Source organism: Cylas formicarius, unplaced genomic scaffold, assembly GCF_029955315.1.
Source record: "Cylas formicarius isolate icCylForm1 unplaced genomic scaffold, icCylForm1.1 PGA_scaffold_1__22_contigs__length_36826433, whole genome shotgun sequence".
Lineage (NCBI taxonomy): Eukaryota > Metazoa > Arthropoda > Insecta > Coleoptera > Brentidae > Cylas > Cylas formicarius.
Window position 1 is genome coordinate 34,103,668 of NW_026844264.1, and position 14,985 is coordinate 34,118,652.

The 14,985-nt window shown below is 43.0% G+C and overlaps 1 protein-coding gene across 3 annotated transcripts in view; it reads right to left on the reverse strand.

The window, feature by feature from the left end:
• The window catches only part of LOC132697438 (uncharacterized), a 19,257-nt gene extending 5,193 nt beyond the window's left edge, over positions 1 to 14,064 (reverse strand). The window contains exons 1-11 of one of the 3 annotated variants that reach the window (XM_060662959.1): positions 13,784 to 14,064; positions 13,479 to 13,697; positions 13,184 to 13,426; positions 11,451 to 11,618; positions 11,209 to 11,391; positions 9,867 to 10,025; positions 8,719 to 9,160; positions 8,217 to 8,661; positions 5,869 to 6,521; positions 3,211 to 4,249; positions 57 to 1,037 (exon numbers count right to left, since the gene is read on the reverse strand). In XM_060662959.1, the coding sequence (XP_060518942.1) occupies positions 57 to 1,037; positions 3,211 to 4,249; positions 5,869 to 6,521; positions 8,217 to 8,661; positions 8,719 to 9,160; positions 9,867 to 10,025; positions 11,209 to 11,391; positions 11,451 to 11,618; positions 13,184 to 13,426; positions 13,479 to 13,664 (4,499 nt within the window). In that variant the 5' untranslated portion in view covers positions 13,665 to 13,697; positions 13,784 to 14,064. Of the gene's footprint in view, positions 1 to 56; positions 1,038 to 3,210; positions 4,250 to 5,868; positions 6,522 to 8,216; positions 8,662 to 8,718; positions 9,161 to 9,866; positions 10,026 to 11,208; positions 11,392 to 11,450; positions 11,619 to 13,183; positions 13,427 to 13,478 lie in introns of all 3 variants that reach the window. The other 2 variants (XM_060662960.1, XM_060662958.1) reach the window with 2 other exon arrangements.
• Between the last annotated feature and the right edge of the window lie 921 nt (positions 14,065 to 14,985).

A 14,985-nucleotide genomic window follows, 5' to 3' on the forward strand; every position in this document is an offset into this window, starting at 1 on the left:
GCGATAGAAACCCGCGCTTGGGCTCCACCCGTGTCGGCCCCGCCCCCACCGCTCACCTGTTGTCGTTGTTGCTCGACGCTTGGTGATCGGGGGCGCCCGGTGGCGGCCTCTCCGCCGTAGACGACGTCGACGGTCTGCCGTTCTGGTCTTCGTCCGAGTAGCGCGCGATGAGGTCGTTGATCGCGCCGAACCACGCGTCCCTGTCGCCCGCGGGCTCCGCCTCCTCGTCTTCGTCCGCGTCGTCGTTCGATCCGTCGAAGATGTAACGACGTCGGATCGTCCTCAGGCAGAGGTTGATCGAGCCGAGCAACTGTCTCCTGTCCGTGTCCTGACGCGGCAGCATCGCGCTCCGCCTCTCGTTGTACGTCTCGTCGAGGGCGCGGTACGCGTGCCTCATCCTGACCATCATCAGGCGCCAGTTCCGCGTGAGGCGGGGCCTGTTGCCCCTCAGACGGTGCAGGATCCGCGTGCACATCTGATTGATGCGGTCGGTGAGCGATTCAGGTTCGAGGTTAACGCGCGCAGGCGCCGGCGGTATCGAGTCGGCCACCTGCAGCAGCAGGAGTTCGGTGAGCAGGAGCGACATCGCGAGGACGCCGTGGATCCGGTGACGCATGTTTTGCGGAATAGCGACGTTGCCGATCTCCTCGACGTGACGGCTCATGCTGTCGAGGACGAGGCTGAGCGAGTGGCGGACGTCGTAGCGCGAGGCGCCGTCCTGCGTCACGGCGGCCGTCGCGTCCGAACGCAGGGGGTCAGTGTCGACGCCCAACACGCGGTTCATGCGGAACAGGCAACCGTGGAGGCGCAGCGAAAGGATGTGCTCGCCGAGGTCGACGGCGGTCGTCGAACGGGCGATGGGCGGGGCGTCGCGAGGTCGCGTGAACGCTCGCACCTGCTCGCTCATCAGCCGCTCGAGGCGGATCGTCATGAGCGCGAGCGAAGACGGGTTGACGTTGGCGTAGTGGGCCTGGGGCTGCGCCCCGCGCCTGCCCCCGCTGCCGTTGAGGCGCGCGTGCGCGTTCTGGCGCGTCAGCCTGCGCCGAAAATTCCGTTTACGACTTTTTAACCTCAAAACACTTATTTACAGACACAAAGGTGTTACTATTTTGGTCTCCAGTTATGTTATTTTATGTGCAAATTTACAAATTTAAGGTTTAAGGTTAGGTTTTGAATAGATTAATAACAAAAATTAATAATTTTAATAATAAATTGCCTTTATTAAGATACAATCAAAGAATAACTTTTCACAGAAAGTTTAACTGAAACTGGGGGCGTGGCTAAATGAAGGGCATGTGCATTGTCTCGGATGACTATGGCGTCTGGTTCCTTCATTAAGATTTTGGAATTGCAAGAATGATAACTATTTTTCCAAATAAACTTCCACAGACCACTGTAATACGATTGACGTAAAGTTCTTATTGGTGCAATGCTCATTTTTAAGTAAGAAAACGAACATAAGAGCTTAAAAGTAAACGTTTTTGTAGTGTATATGTCGAAAAGCCACAAAATTGAAAACGCGTTATTTATTTTACTAGTTATCAATTTAGATAGTTTTGTTTTATAATATCCAAAGTTTTGAATATAGACGGATGTGCAAATGAATATTTTGAACATGTTGTTCCAACGGAAGCCCTTTTTATATTTATATTTAGTACTATCTATAAATGTTCTAGATTCTTCCTGCTTCGATTGTTGATGAATCGCACTTGCGTGATTGTATTGACGAGTCTTATATTTTTTAAGAACTTCTGATATGTGATCAGTGATATTTTGAATGTAAGAAAGAGCAACAGTGAAACGTGGGGGGTTGTCTTTAAAAGGTTGGTTGGCTTACCGTTTGATTAGTTTTGGTTAGTTTGGTGTATCTTAGGTTTGTTTAATTTCATGAAAGTAATTTCCGCTGTTAAATATCAAATAGTTGCAATAAAAACATCACGAAAATGTTGTAAGTTTATTCTTTTTTTTACCTAATCACCAAAAATATAAAATATTCTGGTGATGGAATTTTCTGTACTAAACGTCGGTCAATAATACAGAAGTGACAATATACAGTGTTTTAAGAGTGACGAAAGGATTTAATTACACAGAAAAAAAAATCAGATTTTAAAAAATTGAAATTGATGACGGTCGCCGGAAGCCGAAACGTCAGTTTCAATATGTAATCATACTGAGATATAGGATAGAAGAAGTGGTTACGAAAATGTGCTTTTTAAAAAATAAACAATAGAAACCAAAATTGAAAATCTCGGGTTTTTTGGAACATCCTCGGAAGTATTGGGAATGTGTCTCCACTTACCAAAAAACACAATTTAACAGAGAGAATTGAGAATTCTACAATAATACCGCTCTCGGTCGTCGTGTTAATAACATAACCAAAAATATAGTGCATTTATTGCTTTGAAGTTTTAAGTATTTTAACCGTAGACCTTCGCAGGACCGTGGTAAAAGCCACCCCGACATCTGCATTGCACTACGTGATAACAGTAACGTTAGTGACGATTTTTTTAATGACTGGTACTGTATTATTATTGTTAATATTGAACTGAGGTAGGTGGCTTTTACTTGATGAAAATCCATTTATCAAAATAAATATGAACTAAAAGTTCAGATTTTTACGAAATTAAAAAACCGTGTCTTTATCAAATGTAATATTTACAAACTACCTGCTACTATATATATTGAAAAATGACCATAAAACCTTAATTAATGTTGTTGTGAGAAAATACACGGATTGTAGCCGTTGTTCAGTGCAATTTGTTTAATGATATTAAGTTGTTTGTTGTAATTTTCTCTTGAGAGTGGCGTATTAAGAAGTCTGTGTATAAAAGAGTGAAATTGAAGCCATTTTGTGTGTATAAGGGTGATTGGAGATGTTATGTATGACTGTGTCCGTGTGTGAAGGTTTATGATAAATGAAAAAAATCTAATTTGTTTTGCGTTTTCGTAAAAATCTGAACTTTTAATTCTTATTTATTTTTATTATTATTATTATTATTATTATATTTCATATTTTGTATATTAATGAAATAGTAGGTAATAAATTGCTAGTGTAGGCAGATAAATTTCTAAGAGGGTACTGGAATGGTTGTGGTTACCGCGGTTTTGGAGTAATAAACGGTAGGTAAAATTAATCACGGGACCGGTCGTAAACGCGCTATGTTTCTGGTCGAAGTATATCAATTCCACCGCCGGGCCCCGCCCGCTCACCTGTTCGAGTAGCGTCTCGAGAACCAATGGACCATCGACGGCCGAAGCTGGTAATGCGTCGGCCTGGACAGGCGCGACGGCGGGTACGTCTTGCGGTTCGACGTCCTCGGCGGGGGAGGCGGGGGCGGCGGCGGCTGCTGCGGCCGCTCCTCGCTCGGGCCCGCGACGGCGTCCGAGCTCGGCCCCGCCCCCTCCTCGCTCGGCGAGTCGTAGGGGCTCGAGTCACTGATCCTCGTGCCCGCCATCATCTGTCTGACGCTGCTCACGCCCGGACTCCGATTGTCGCCGCACAGGTTCCGGATATGACGTACCAGGTCGATTATCAGCTGCCGCATCAGCTGCAGCTGCGCCACCTCCACCATGGCGCGATCGATCCTCTCGATGCTCTCCACTTGGCGTCGCAGCAGCCTCGCCTGCCTCTGGATGTACGATATGGTCAGGTGTAGGGACGTCATCAGCGGCGACATCTCGGACGCGTCGCCGGACGCGCTGCGCGGGTAAGTGTGGTCGGCGGTGACGGCGTTCAGCGTCGCGAACAGCCCGGGAGGAGGGTGGGGGGCGTCGGCGCCGGCGGCGCGCAAGTCGCGCACATAAAATCCCGCCGCGTCGTTGAGGTTCCATCGGGGTTCGTCGGGGGTCGTCGTCGCCGCCGCCGCCGGCAGCATCTCCATGAAGCTGCGCAGGTTCTGCAGGATCGTGTCCGACTGGTTCATGACGTTCTCGAGGCGTTCGGAGAAACTGCTCAGCACGTCCGACGTGCGGTCCGGTTGGACGCCGATGTGGCGGACGTCGATGAGGCTCGACTGCAGGTCCCGAATGATGTTCGAGTACATGGTGCCGATGCCGAAGTTGTCGGCGACGGGCGCGTCGAACGGCTGATCGAGCAGAAGGGGAGCGGGCGGCGGCGGCGGGAGAGGAGGAGGCGGCGGGTCGTCCTCCGAGTTCTCGCGTTCCGCGTAATTGATCAGCTCGTCGAGGGAGAACGTGGAGGCGGGATCGAGAGCGCCGCGCGGCGGCAGCCCGAAACCCTGTGCCGCCCCTGCGGTTCACGAATTTCTTGATATAATAATAATATGATTTTTCGAGAGTAACAAATGTAAACTCTTCTAATGGCTCGCCTCCCATAACTGCTCGTAACACGTTCTCAAAATCGATAACATTGGAGAAAAACTGTTAACAAATCGATAATCGATAAAGGCGTGCAGGAAATATAGATATCTATATATTACTTTCCAAAAATCGATAACGTTGACGACCTCTTAACAAATAGATAATTAAGAAAAAAGAAAACGTCAGAAATGTTTTCCAAATCGTTTAGAGACCCGCTAATAAATAGATAAAAGCCTTCTAAAAAAAAAACGTTCCCAAGTTTTTAAAAAAACTTTTCCGAAGAAGAAGGGAAAAACGTAAACGAAAACACTTTCGCAAAATCGATAACATTGGTGGAAAACTCTTAACAAATCGATAACCGATAAAGGCGTTCTAGAAAATATAAATATCTATATATTACTTTCCAAAAATCGATAACGTTGACGACCTCTTAACAAATAGATAATTAAGAAAAAAGAAAACGTCAGAAATGTTTTCAAAATCGTTTAGAGACCCGCTAATAAATAGATAAAAGCCTTCTAAAAAAAAAACGTTCCCAAGTTTTTAAAAAAACTTTTCCGAAGAAGAAGGGAAAAACGTAAACGAAAACACTTTCGCAAAATCGATAACATTGGTGGAAAACTCTTAACAAATCGATAACCGATAAAGGCGTTCTAGAAAATATAGATATCTATATATTACTTTCCAAAAATCGATAACGTTGACGACCTCTTAACAAATGGATAATTAAGAAAAAAGAAAACGTCCGAAATGTTTTCAAAATCGTTTGGAGACCCGCTAATAAATAGATAAAAGCCTTCTAAAAAAAAAAACGCTCCCAAGTTTTTAAAAAAACTTTTCCGAAGAAGAGAAAAACGTAAACGAAAACACTTTCGCAAAATCGATAACATTGGTGGAAAACTCTTAACAAATCGATAACCGATAAAGGCGTTCTAGAAAATATAGATATCTATAAATTACTTTCCAAAAATCGATAACGTTGACGACCTCTTAACAAATGGATAATTAAGAAAAAAGAAAACGTCCGAAATGTTTTCAAAATCGTTTAGAGACCCGCTAATAAATAGATAAAAGCCTTCTAAAAAAAACGTTCCCAAGTTTTTAAAAAAACTTTTCCGAAGAAGGGAAAAACGTAAACAAAAACACTTTCGCAAAATCGATAACATTGGTGAAAAACTCTTAACAAATCGATAACCGATAAAGGCGTTCTAGAAAATATAGATATCTATAAATTACTTTCCAAAAATCGATAACGTTGACGACCTCTTAACAAATGGATAATTAAAAAAAAAGAAAACGTCAGAAATGTTTTCAAAATCGTTTGGAGACCCGCTAATAAATCGATAAGAGTCTTCTAAAAAAAAAAAAAACGTTCTCAACTTTTTAAAAAAACTTTTCCGAAGAAGAGAAAAACGTAAAAAAAATATTCTCGCAAAATCCACAACATTGGAGGAAAACTCTTAACAAAGCGTTTTAGAAATAAATCGAATGGTAAAACGGCAAATTATCCGCATTTTTTCGTAACTAAAAACGAAAGACCGATCTCACCGGATCTGGCGCCGGTCCACGGATAGTGCGGCGTCCTCCGGTACCTGGAGGCGAGACTCCTCGCCGAACCGCCCCCTCCGGTGTAATTGACGCGCGTGGGCATGAAGGCGGACACGCGGTGCAAAAAGAACCGCCTCCGTGCAGGATTCGCGCTCGGCGTGGTGTAGATCGTCGAATTTGTCGTCCTGGTGTTGGTGTTGATGAATGCCGGAGGCGGGGGTGGTGCCCCGCCATCGTCCGCGTACGACGGGAAATGCGAAGGCCTCGTCCTCGCCGATGACGACGGGGGGATCGCGGGGGCGACGTCGTTGGTCGTCGTCTCGGCGTCGTCGTCGTTCCTCTCGATCTCCGTCAGCAACGACGTCACCAGCTGTTCTAGTTCCGTGTTGAAATTTCTGACGTTCGACGTGGAGGCGGCAGCAGGGACGGTTCCGGCCGAGCTCGGCACCGAAGGGTCGGAATTGCGTCGCGCCGTCGTTCTGGCGGGCGACGACGTCGCATTTGGACGCCGAGCGTCGTCGTCGTCGTCGGAGCTGCTCGTATCGGTGGAGGTGTCGACGCGCGGGTGGCGCCGCCCCCCGTTACGTTTGAGGTACACGGGACACATCTGACGGAACCTCATGCGCACGTGTTCGCGACTCGTCTCGAACAATCTGCGAGAGGGGCGGGGCTTTAAGTGGACCGCGTGAACGAAATTTTTAAGGTCGATACGACCGTTCCAAAAAGCGTTAACGTTCGGGATCTCTAAATAAATCCATAATTGGTCGATAAAAAAGTTTTCCGAAAAGGAGAAAATCGTCGGGAAACGAAATTTTCGTTTTGAAAATTGTTTGCGGAAAAAGAAGGAACGTCAAAATCAACTTAGGAAATCCATAATCGGTCGACAAAACGGTTATCGAAAAAAATAAGAATAAAAACGTCAGAAAACAAATTTTAGGTTTTCGAAATCGATAACGTTAGGGAATCCTAAATTAATCGATACTCGGCTAATTGAGCAGTTTCCGAAAAAACTAAAAAAAAAACGTTCCCAAAATCGATAAAGTTGACTGCCTCTTAATGAATAAACAAAACTTTTAAAGATAAACGCCAGAAAAAACTTTCATCTCAAAATTAACGACATTGGCGACATCTTAATAAATTGATAGAACAATTACTAAAAACATTAAAAAAAGGCAAGAAACAAAGTGTTACATTCTTAAAATAAATAATAATAAATAAAAAAAATAATAAATAAAATTCTCAAAATAAAGGAAAAAGAAAAGTCAGAAAAAATATGTTTTCAAAATCGTTGGAGAGCTGCTAATAAATCCATAAATGCAATCTAGAAACAAAAATGACGTTCTCAATATAAAAAAAAACAAAAATGACAAGAAAAAATAAAAACATTCCACAAAAAAAACTACGTTCTCAAAATCGATAACGTGGACGACCTCTCAAATCGATGATACAGAAAAAATAAAAACTTTTCATAGCAAAATCAACGACGTCGGTGACACCTAAATAAATTGATAGAACAATTAATGAAAACATTAAAAAAAGACAAGAAACAAATTGTTACATTCTCAAAATCGATAAAGTCGGTAATAAAGGAAAAAATATATGCTTTCAAAATCGTTGGAAAGCTGCTAATAAATCGATACAAGCATTCTAGAACCAAAAATTACTCAAAATCGATAACGTTTACGACCTTTTCATAAATACGTTCCCAAAATCGATAACGTGGACGGGCTCTGAATAAATCGATGATACAGAAAAAATAAAAACTTTTCATCTTAAAATCAACGACATCAGCGGCATCTTAATGAAACGATGAGCACATTTTCAGAAAATAAGCAAAAAACGCCAGAAATTTTTAAATCGATAACTTTGGCGACTTGTTAATGAATTAATTAATTTTAAAGTTAATTATTCCGTAAAAACGGTAAAGATGGGAAATAAAATGTTACACTCTGAAAACCGATAACGTCGGCGACCTCTTTATAAATCGATACTAAATGAAAAGGAAAAACGATAAAAAAATACGTTTTTAAAATCGTTGACGACCGGCCAATATATCGATAATCGTCCTCAAAATCGATAACGTCGACCTCTTGAAAAACCGTAGACAACCTCACAAAAAATCGATAATCAGTCAATAAAAAACGTTTTCGAAATAATAAAATAATCAGAAAAAACCTATGTTACCAAATAACGATGTTTTCGGGTAATACACATACGAAACGTTCTCAAAATCGATAATATTTATTCGAAAAGCGAACGCCATCAATTTTGGGAAGGTTAATTCCTTATATCGATTCCACTATTTGGCTTTCGTAAAAATTAAAACAAAAACAGTCTCCGCCCCCTACCTGATCAGTTCGGGCCTGTCGTGCACCGGCACCGACCTGATGATGGGCAATATGCGGCTGCGCACCTCCTCCTCCGCCGTCCTCCTGATGGTCGAGAGCAGATCGTCTACGTTCTGCTGATGATGGTTCTGGTTCGACGCCGACGTGGACGACACCGACGACGACGCGTCGTTCCTCTCGACGGCGGACGACGCGGGGCCGCCCCCTTCGCTGACGTCCTCCTCCCTCGAGGCGTCATCGTTGTCGATGATGTTCTGGTACCGCCTCCGGATATAGGCGATACGCTGCCGACTCCTGCGCACGTACTCGCTGAACCGCTGCCTGTAACGGTTGGCCTGCTGCTGCGGCGTCCCCTCCCTAGTGGGCGGGGCCACATCGAGAGGCCCTTCACCTCGCGACGTTCCGTCCCAGTCCTCTAGCGGGTGGTCCAGGAGACTCGCCGGTACTGCGAACGTCGACAATAGGGCAAAATCGAAAATTTTCAAAAGATTGAGGTTCGTACCCGGCACGAACCGGTCGTCGTCGTTGGTGTAGCCGGGGGCGGGCGCCGGAGGCGGGCTTAACCTCTCCAGATTGACGACGAGCACCCGGTTCTCGGCCGCGTCCGCGTGTTCGAGGCCCCGCCCCTCGGGCTCGGGACACGTCTGCGACGATTGGTCGTCGCCCCTCTTGAACCTCTTCTCGTTCTCACCCTCCTCGCCCCCGTCGGCTTTGTGTTTCCGCGACTCGGAGGCGGTTTGGGTACCGCGGATCAGCGTCGTCGGTTTCTTGATGACGTGCAGCATGCGGCTCGGCGTGATGACGCCTTGCGACGTCGACGGCCCGGGAGCGGCGTCGTCGACGTCGACCGAGACACGTCCGACGCCGCTAGGGCCCGGCTCCGGGGTCTGGGTACCGCTGCTGCTCGACGGGTTGGGTTCCATCGGGTCGGTACCACGGTCGATCTGGCGAAACGGCATTTTTTTTTCTCTCGACCCGAGGAGTAGGCGCAAGGGGAAGGAGGAAGAAGACGACGTTCTCGATTGTATGATGAGTATAGTCAGGATTTTATATAAAAAACATCTTTTTATTATTAGGAATATCAACCAAAAAATATTGGAAATACCCGCTTTAGAATGAAATAATTAGATTAACGATCTAAAAAAAATACATATTTCGAATAAAATGAAGCTTTAGTAACATAATAGTAATATATTTTTAGTTGTTGTACATAAAGTGAACATTTTCTATTTTTCGAGCATAAAATCAAATGTTTTTGATCCTTTCATTAGTTTATTACTGGGATTTTCCAAACAGATACCTAATGTAAACCGATATAGCATGCGGAAAGTGTCATTTTACAAAGTCACTTTTGTTTTTCAAACATTTCTGGGACGAATATTTACAGTTACTGATTTTTCAATAACTTGACATTTCCTCCTGCTGACGGCGGCTAGGTTGAACCTTAATCATTCCACCTCCGAATAGGTGCTGTTTAAAATTAAAAATATATCACTAGTCCCATTTTCTTAAGCCCTGGTAATACCTTTTCAATTTGTTTCATTGCGTCATATAGTCGCAGTTTTCTTATTAAATGCACCTTTTTTTGTTACGAAAATTGTACGCGACGGGATGAAAACTGAAGGGGAAGGGGTGCGTAGGCGTTTTTACCATGGTGGGCGGCCTGTACAGCTGGAGGTATCGATGCACTAGCTGCTCGTACTCCCTGACCAGGTTCCTGTAGGAGAGCATTATGCGACGTTCCCGTTCAGGCACGCCAGATGAAGCTTCCCTTTCGGGCGGGTTAATCTCCTGGCTGGAGGCCTGCTGCTAGACGAGCAAATGTAACGTCTGTTTTAAACTAATTGCCAATTAAATCCATAAGCAAGAGTCTCGTGAGTACACTACAGTAGAGACGCTAAAGTTGAGATTACAATTTGGTGAAACTAAATTCGGATTGGTGCAGAAATGAAACCTCTGGGTTAGATCTTGAGGTATCAAATCTTCACCGGTGAACGGAGGGACCAGAAGTGACGAAATTACACTACTCACGACACCTACCAAACACAAAACCAAAGGAGGGCTTAACAAAACTAAAGTAAGCGAAAAGAAACAGTACGACGAATATTATATGTAACGATGGACATTACATGAAAAAGAAGCGACGCAATCGTTGCCATACAATTGCATCATACAATCTTACTTTTAAATTTGCATCAAGGATAAGACGGTTGTAATATAATTAATAAACTTTACCAATAGTTCTTGTAACGGATTCACAAGCTCATTCACAAGATCGTGATTAATGACTATCATCAGCATACATGTAAGGTTCCCAGATAGCTAGAAAGCTGGAAAAATAAGATCCACAGAGACAGAAAACAAAATTAGTAGACCCAACGCCGATCCAAAACTTTTAATACTCGAGAAGTCGGCATTTTTATTATTGTAGTTATCTCAGACAAGTAAACCAAATCAGGTACTTTTTTAAATAATTACTAGACTTATCGAGTCGATTTATCGACTCCAACTTGCAAACTTGTAGCAATCTAGTTTCAAATTTTGTGAAGGTCAATATGAAACTTACCCATCATAGGTTAGATTGTCACACCGCGGATATTAATCCATTAAACCGTGGTTAGTTACACACCAGTGACTGACCTAACCCCTTTGTTTTACTTTGCCTGCTGATAACTATCCATTACAAACACCAACCACACAAATCTAGCTGGATGTCAAACAACATAACCAAAAATGTATTCGACGGCTGAATCAAGTTTTAGATTGAAAATTGTAAATATTTTGTACGAATAAAAAATAAACAAATTACAAATTAAGTTTTGCGGAACACCACACACACACACACACCCGATCTAACCCCATCGATAGCTCTTTAAGAGTTTATTAGATGAGTAACGCTCATAGGAGCTAGAAGTGAGCGAGTGACCTTTTTATCTTTGTTTTGTTTTTCTCCAGAACTCCCTCCGCTTATCTACTGAAATGTTCGACTTACCGGACTCGGCGGGTTGACGGAGGTCACCAGCCTCTGGATGATCCGCCTCCTGTAGGTGCTGGCGCACCGTTCCTGTCTCGGTACTGGGACGGGGGCCCTCACCCTTTCCCATCTGGTCTGCGGTCCGTTGGCAATACCCGTGATTAGTTTGTGGCCGAGTTTATCGAACGCGACGTACCTAACCTAAAAAAAAACGGCCAAGCTCGTCACGTCTAAGGCGGTACCGCCCCTTTTTCCAGTACCTTCTCTTTGGGGTTATTCGTCGCGGTACTGACGAAAGGTTCCGGCTGGCTCCAGTCCCAGAAATACACCTCGTTGAACGTCGCTATGACCAGGATACGATCGTTCGGGTGGAAAGCGATCGAAGCGATGACCGATTGGCCCGACGACGTCCACACCTCGCTGCCCCCCTGCGGAGAGAAAAAAAAAAGATGCGTCCCCGTATGATTTTCTTTTTTTTTTTTTGGAATTCTGCGACCTTTTTCGGCCCGGGGTTTTCCGATTTTTACATTCACGCCACAGTTAAAACGGTTAAAACCCAACCCTTTTCCGGGGTATCATAAGTGTCGAACCAGGTTTCATCCTATTTTTTTCTAGATATTTTTCATTCATATTTGTCAATTTTTTTAAATCTAAAACCCATGTGTTGAATACAGTTCCATAAGGTAGTTCTGCCACATTTAACACCGATTTCATCTTTTTCGAGCGTCCTAATTAAGATATCAATTTTACTTGAATTTAAATTCCGAAATTTTAGGTAATAATATTGTTCCATTGTATGTTAATGACCACCCTTGGATAATCCTATTCAAAAGCAATTGGTCACTTTCTTATATCTATGAACAGACCATACCTCTGAAGATGCTGGTACGATCTGGAAGGGTTTAATACAAAAACCAGCGCGGATACTGGGTTGATTGAATTTTATAAATCCAATAGGGTAAGTAATTCTGTTTTTGATTTACTCTTATCTATATTTTTGCGATTTTCCACAATTTTCCTGGCGAGCGTGAAATTTTCGTTGTACAGGGTTGTTTCAAAATCCCAGATGTCGTTAGTTTATAGGGAAAATCGTTTAAAGTCGGAAGGGTCGTTGTTATTTTGTGTAATGAAAATAAAATTATTCGCTTGTCCGAGTGGGTGTCTCCTATTCTTCCCTATCTTAAATATCCTTGATTTGACAGTGTTGTTTGTTGTGACCAGAGGCTCAATGAAATTAAAATTATAAAGTGCAGCGCGATATCAATAAAAATGCGACTAGAATATTTCACGCACACTGAGTAGTTCAAACGTAGCAACTCTTTTATCTATATTAAATCTATTAATTAACTAAAATAACCATTTTTTATATAACCTACACTCTGTATGTTGAAAACAAAACACATTATATGAAAAAACAAACTAAAAATACGCTCTGTATTATAACGTTATCAGGACATTATGCTTAGGTTATGAAGACCTCACGCGTGACCCTCAAAATAACCTCTAATGTATCACAGAATAATAATAATTATAATAATTTTTTCTCTCTGCATTTACTTATTAATTTTACTCACAAGACCTTTTGAAAGATATCAGAGAAAAGTGAACCAAGTAAAAAAGTGATAATTTTCAGGAAAAAAACAAAATTAATGATGAGCCCACGCTTTTCCAGCAAACTATTTGTTGATATGTAGTTTGATAGTACACAGTGCAAAGAACATATTAAATTGATTTTATCAATTTTTGACTCCGTTGGCTTTCCCTTGTACACTTTATTTATTTTTGTTATTATTACTATTATTATTGTTTTTAAATACACACTGTGTTTGCACAATTTTGTTCTGTGGTGTAACCCCATAGTTTAACCTCATCAAAATAAACAAATTAAAAAGCCTATTCACAGTAAACACCCTCGAGTAATTTTTTTACCGACATATGCGTCATCCGATAGTTAACCAATCACACTCCAACAATAGACGTAAAAACTACTCACGCTTAAATCCCAAATCCTGACTTGGCCCCCGAGACACCCGGACGCGACGATCTGGTCGGACGTGGGATGGAAAGCTATGCACCAGGGGGTGCGGGGATGGCCCACAAGGGTTTTGATGTTCTTCCCATTCCTCAAATCGGTCACGTAGATGTTGTGGTTGCCGTGGGTGGAGGCGGCCCTCTGCCCGTCCGGACTAAACACCATAAGAAAAGTGGACCTCGGCATCCCGGGCATCTCGCACCGCTGAAAAATCGTTTTCGCATTCGCCGCGACCATGAGACAGCCTACAATTTACCATCTCGTCGAGATTTTGTTTTTGGACGAGCCGCTCTTCGGCATAGAGCTCGACATTCTCCCTGGACTTGGCGTTCCTTTTGTAAGTGCCGTACTCCCTGTCTTCGAGGCCCCTGAGCAAGTCCAGCGCGCTATTGTTCCGGTATTGCCTCAGGTGGGGAAACAAATCGAATTCATCTTTGTTCATTTTGCTTAAACCGCGGCTCTCGGTTCAGGGCACCTAAAATTAAGCGAGGGCTCCGAAACGCGAGCTGCTTCGAGGCGGTTCGATGTATAAGTTGCCACTTTACCGCCCGTTTTTCATACCCGAAACTTCATCCTAGCAAATAATCGGAATACAAAGAACACGCGAAAATTATCGGAGGGGTTGGGCACAGAGGTCATTCCCGACGGCGGATTTTACACTTCCGGCGGACGGTACTCGCGACGTACTACTTTTGCTCGATCGATCGCGTCGTCAGTAAACCGTCACGAACAATTCGCGTCCACTTGCGACTTTATTTTCGAGTCAAATAAACAAATCGCAATGGTTTTTGACGTAACACGTCCACTTTCCGAGAAACTGCCTGGACGTTTGACGGCACGGACTCGGCTGTCAAATCAGCGGGTCGTTGCTTTCGGTGTTCCGTGGACGCGATACCGTGGACGCGATACCGTGTGCCGATCCGCCAGCGTTTCCGTTAAATTTTCTTCGAGAATTGCGGCGAACGCTATGAAAACTCGGTATCGAAGGTCATAAATTTATTGCAACGTCCATTGATAATCGTATATGAAATAAAACTAAAAAATGTTTCCCAAGATTCAGTTTACTTTTAAACCGCCGCCATTGCCAACTAGTGAAAAAAAAAGGTAAAGTTCATGCTATATGCGCATGCGCGCCATTTCACATCTCATTCTTAGCCAATCAATAAGGCCTGGCGACGTTCGACAAGCAACATGGCTGCTGACAGTTCGTAAATTCGACAGGTTTCGTTTTAACATTTTCCCAAAATACTCTCGATCTCGTTGAATGTTATGTAAAAACAGGTTGCAGATATGCGGAAATCCCCGTTTAGAACGAAAATGATGCAAATGGCAGGTTAGTGCATTAAATTTATATTATCTAATAGCTATGCATGGAAATACATTTTTTTAACTTATCAAACTTTGTTTTCAGTCAGTTACGTAACATTTTTTTTAAATAATAAAGAAGCTATGTAGTAGCTTAATTAAGCTACTGTACATATAACAATAATAATTAGCATCTTCTAGGTCGGTATTATAACAAATTAAGCTACAAACAAAAAACTGCCAGAAATTCTTTATCTATTCTTTGAGTTCCATGTTCTAAAAGCCCTAAACGGTTACTGTGATTGGTTATAATTTCTCCAAATTTTGTTAACAAAAAATTATTTGTCCAATTCCAAAGTATATTTTTACAATTTTAGGGCATCAATTTTCATTTTAAACAGTTAATAATAACAATGATTTCCCCTTATGTTGGAATATATTGGGAAATAATTATTGAC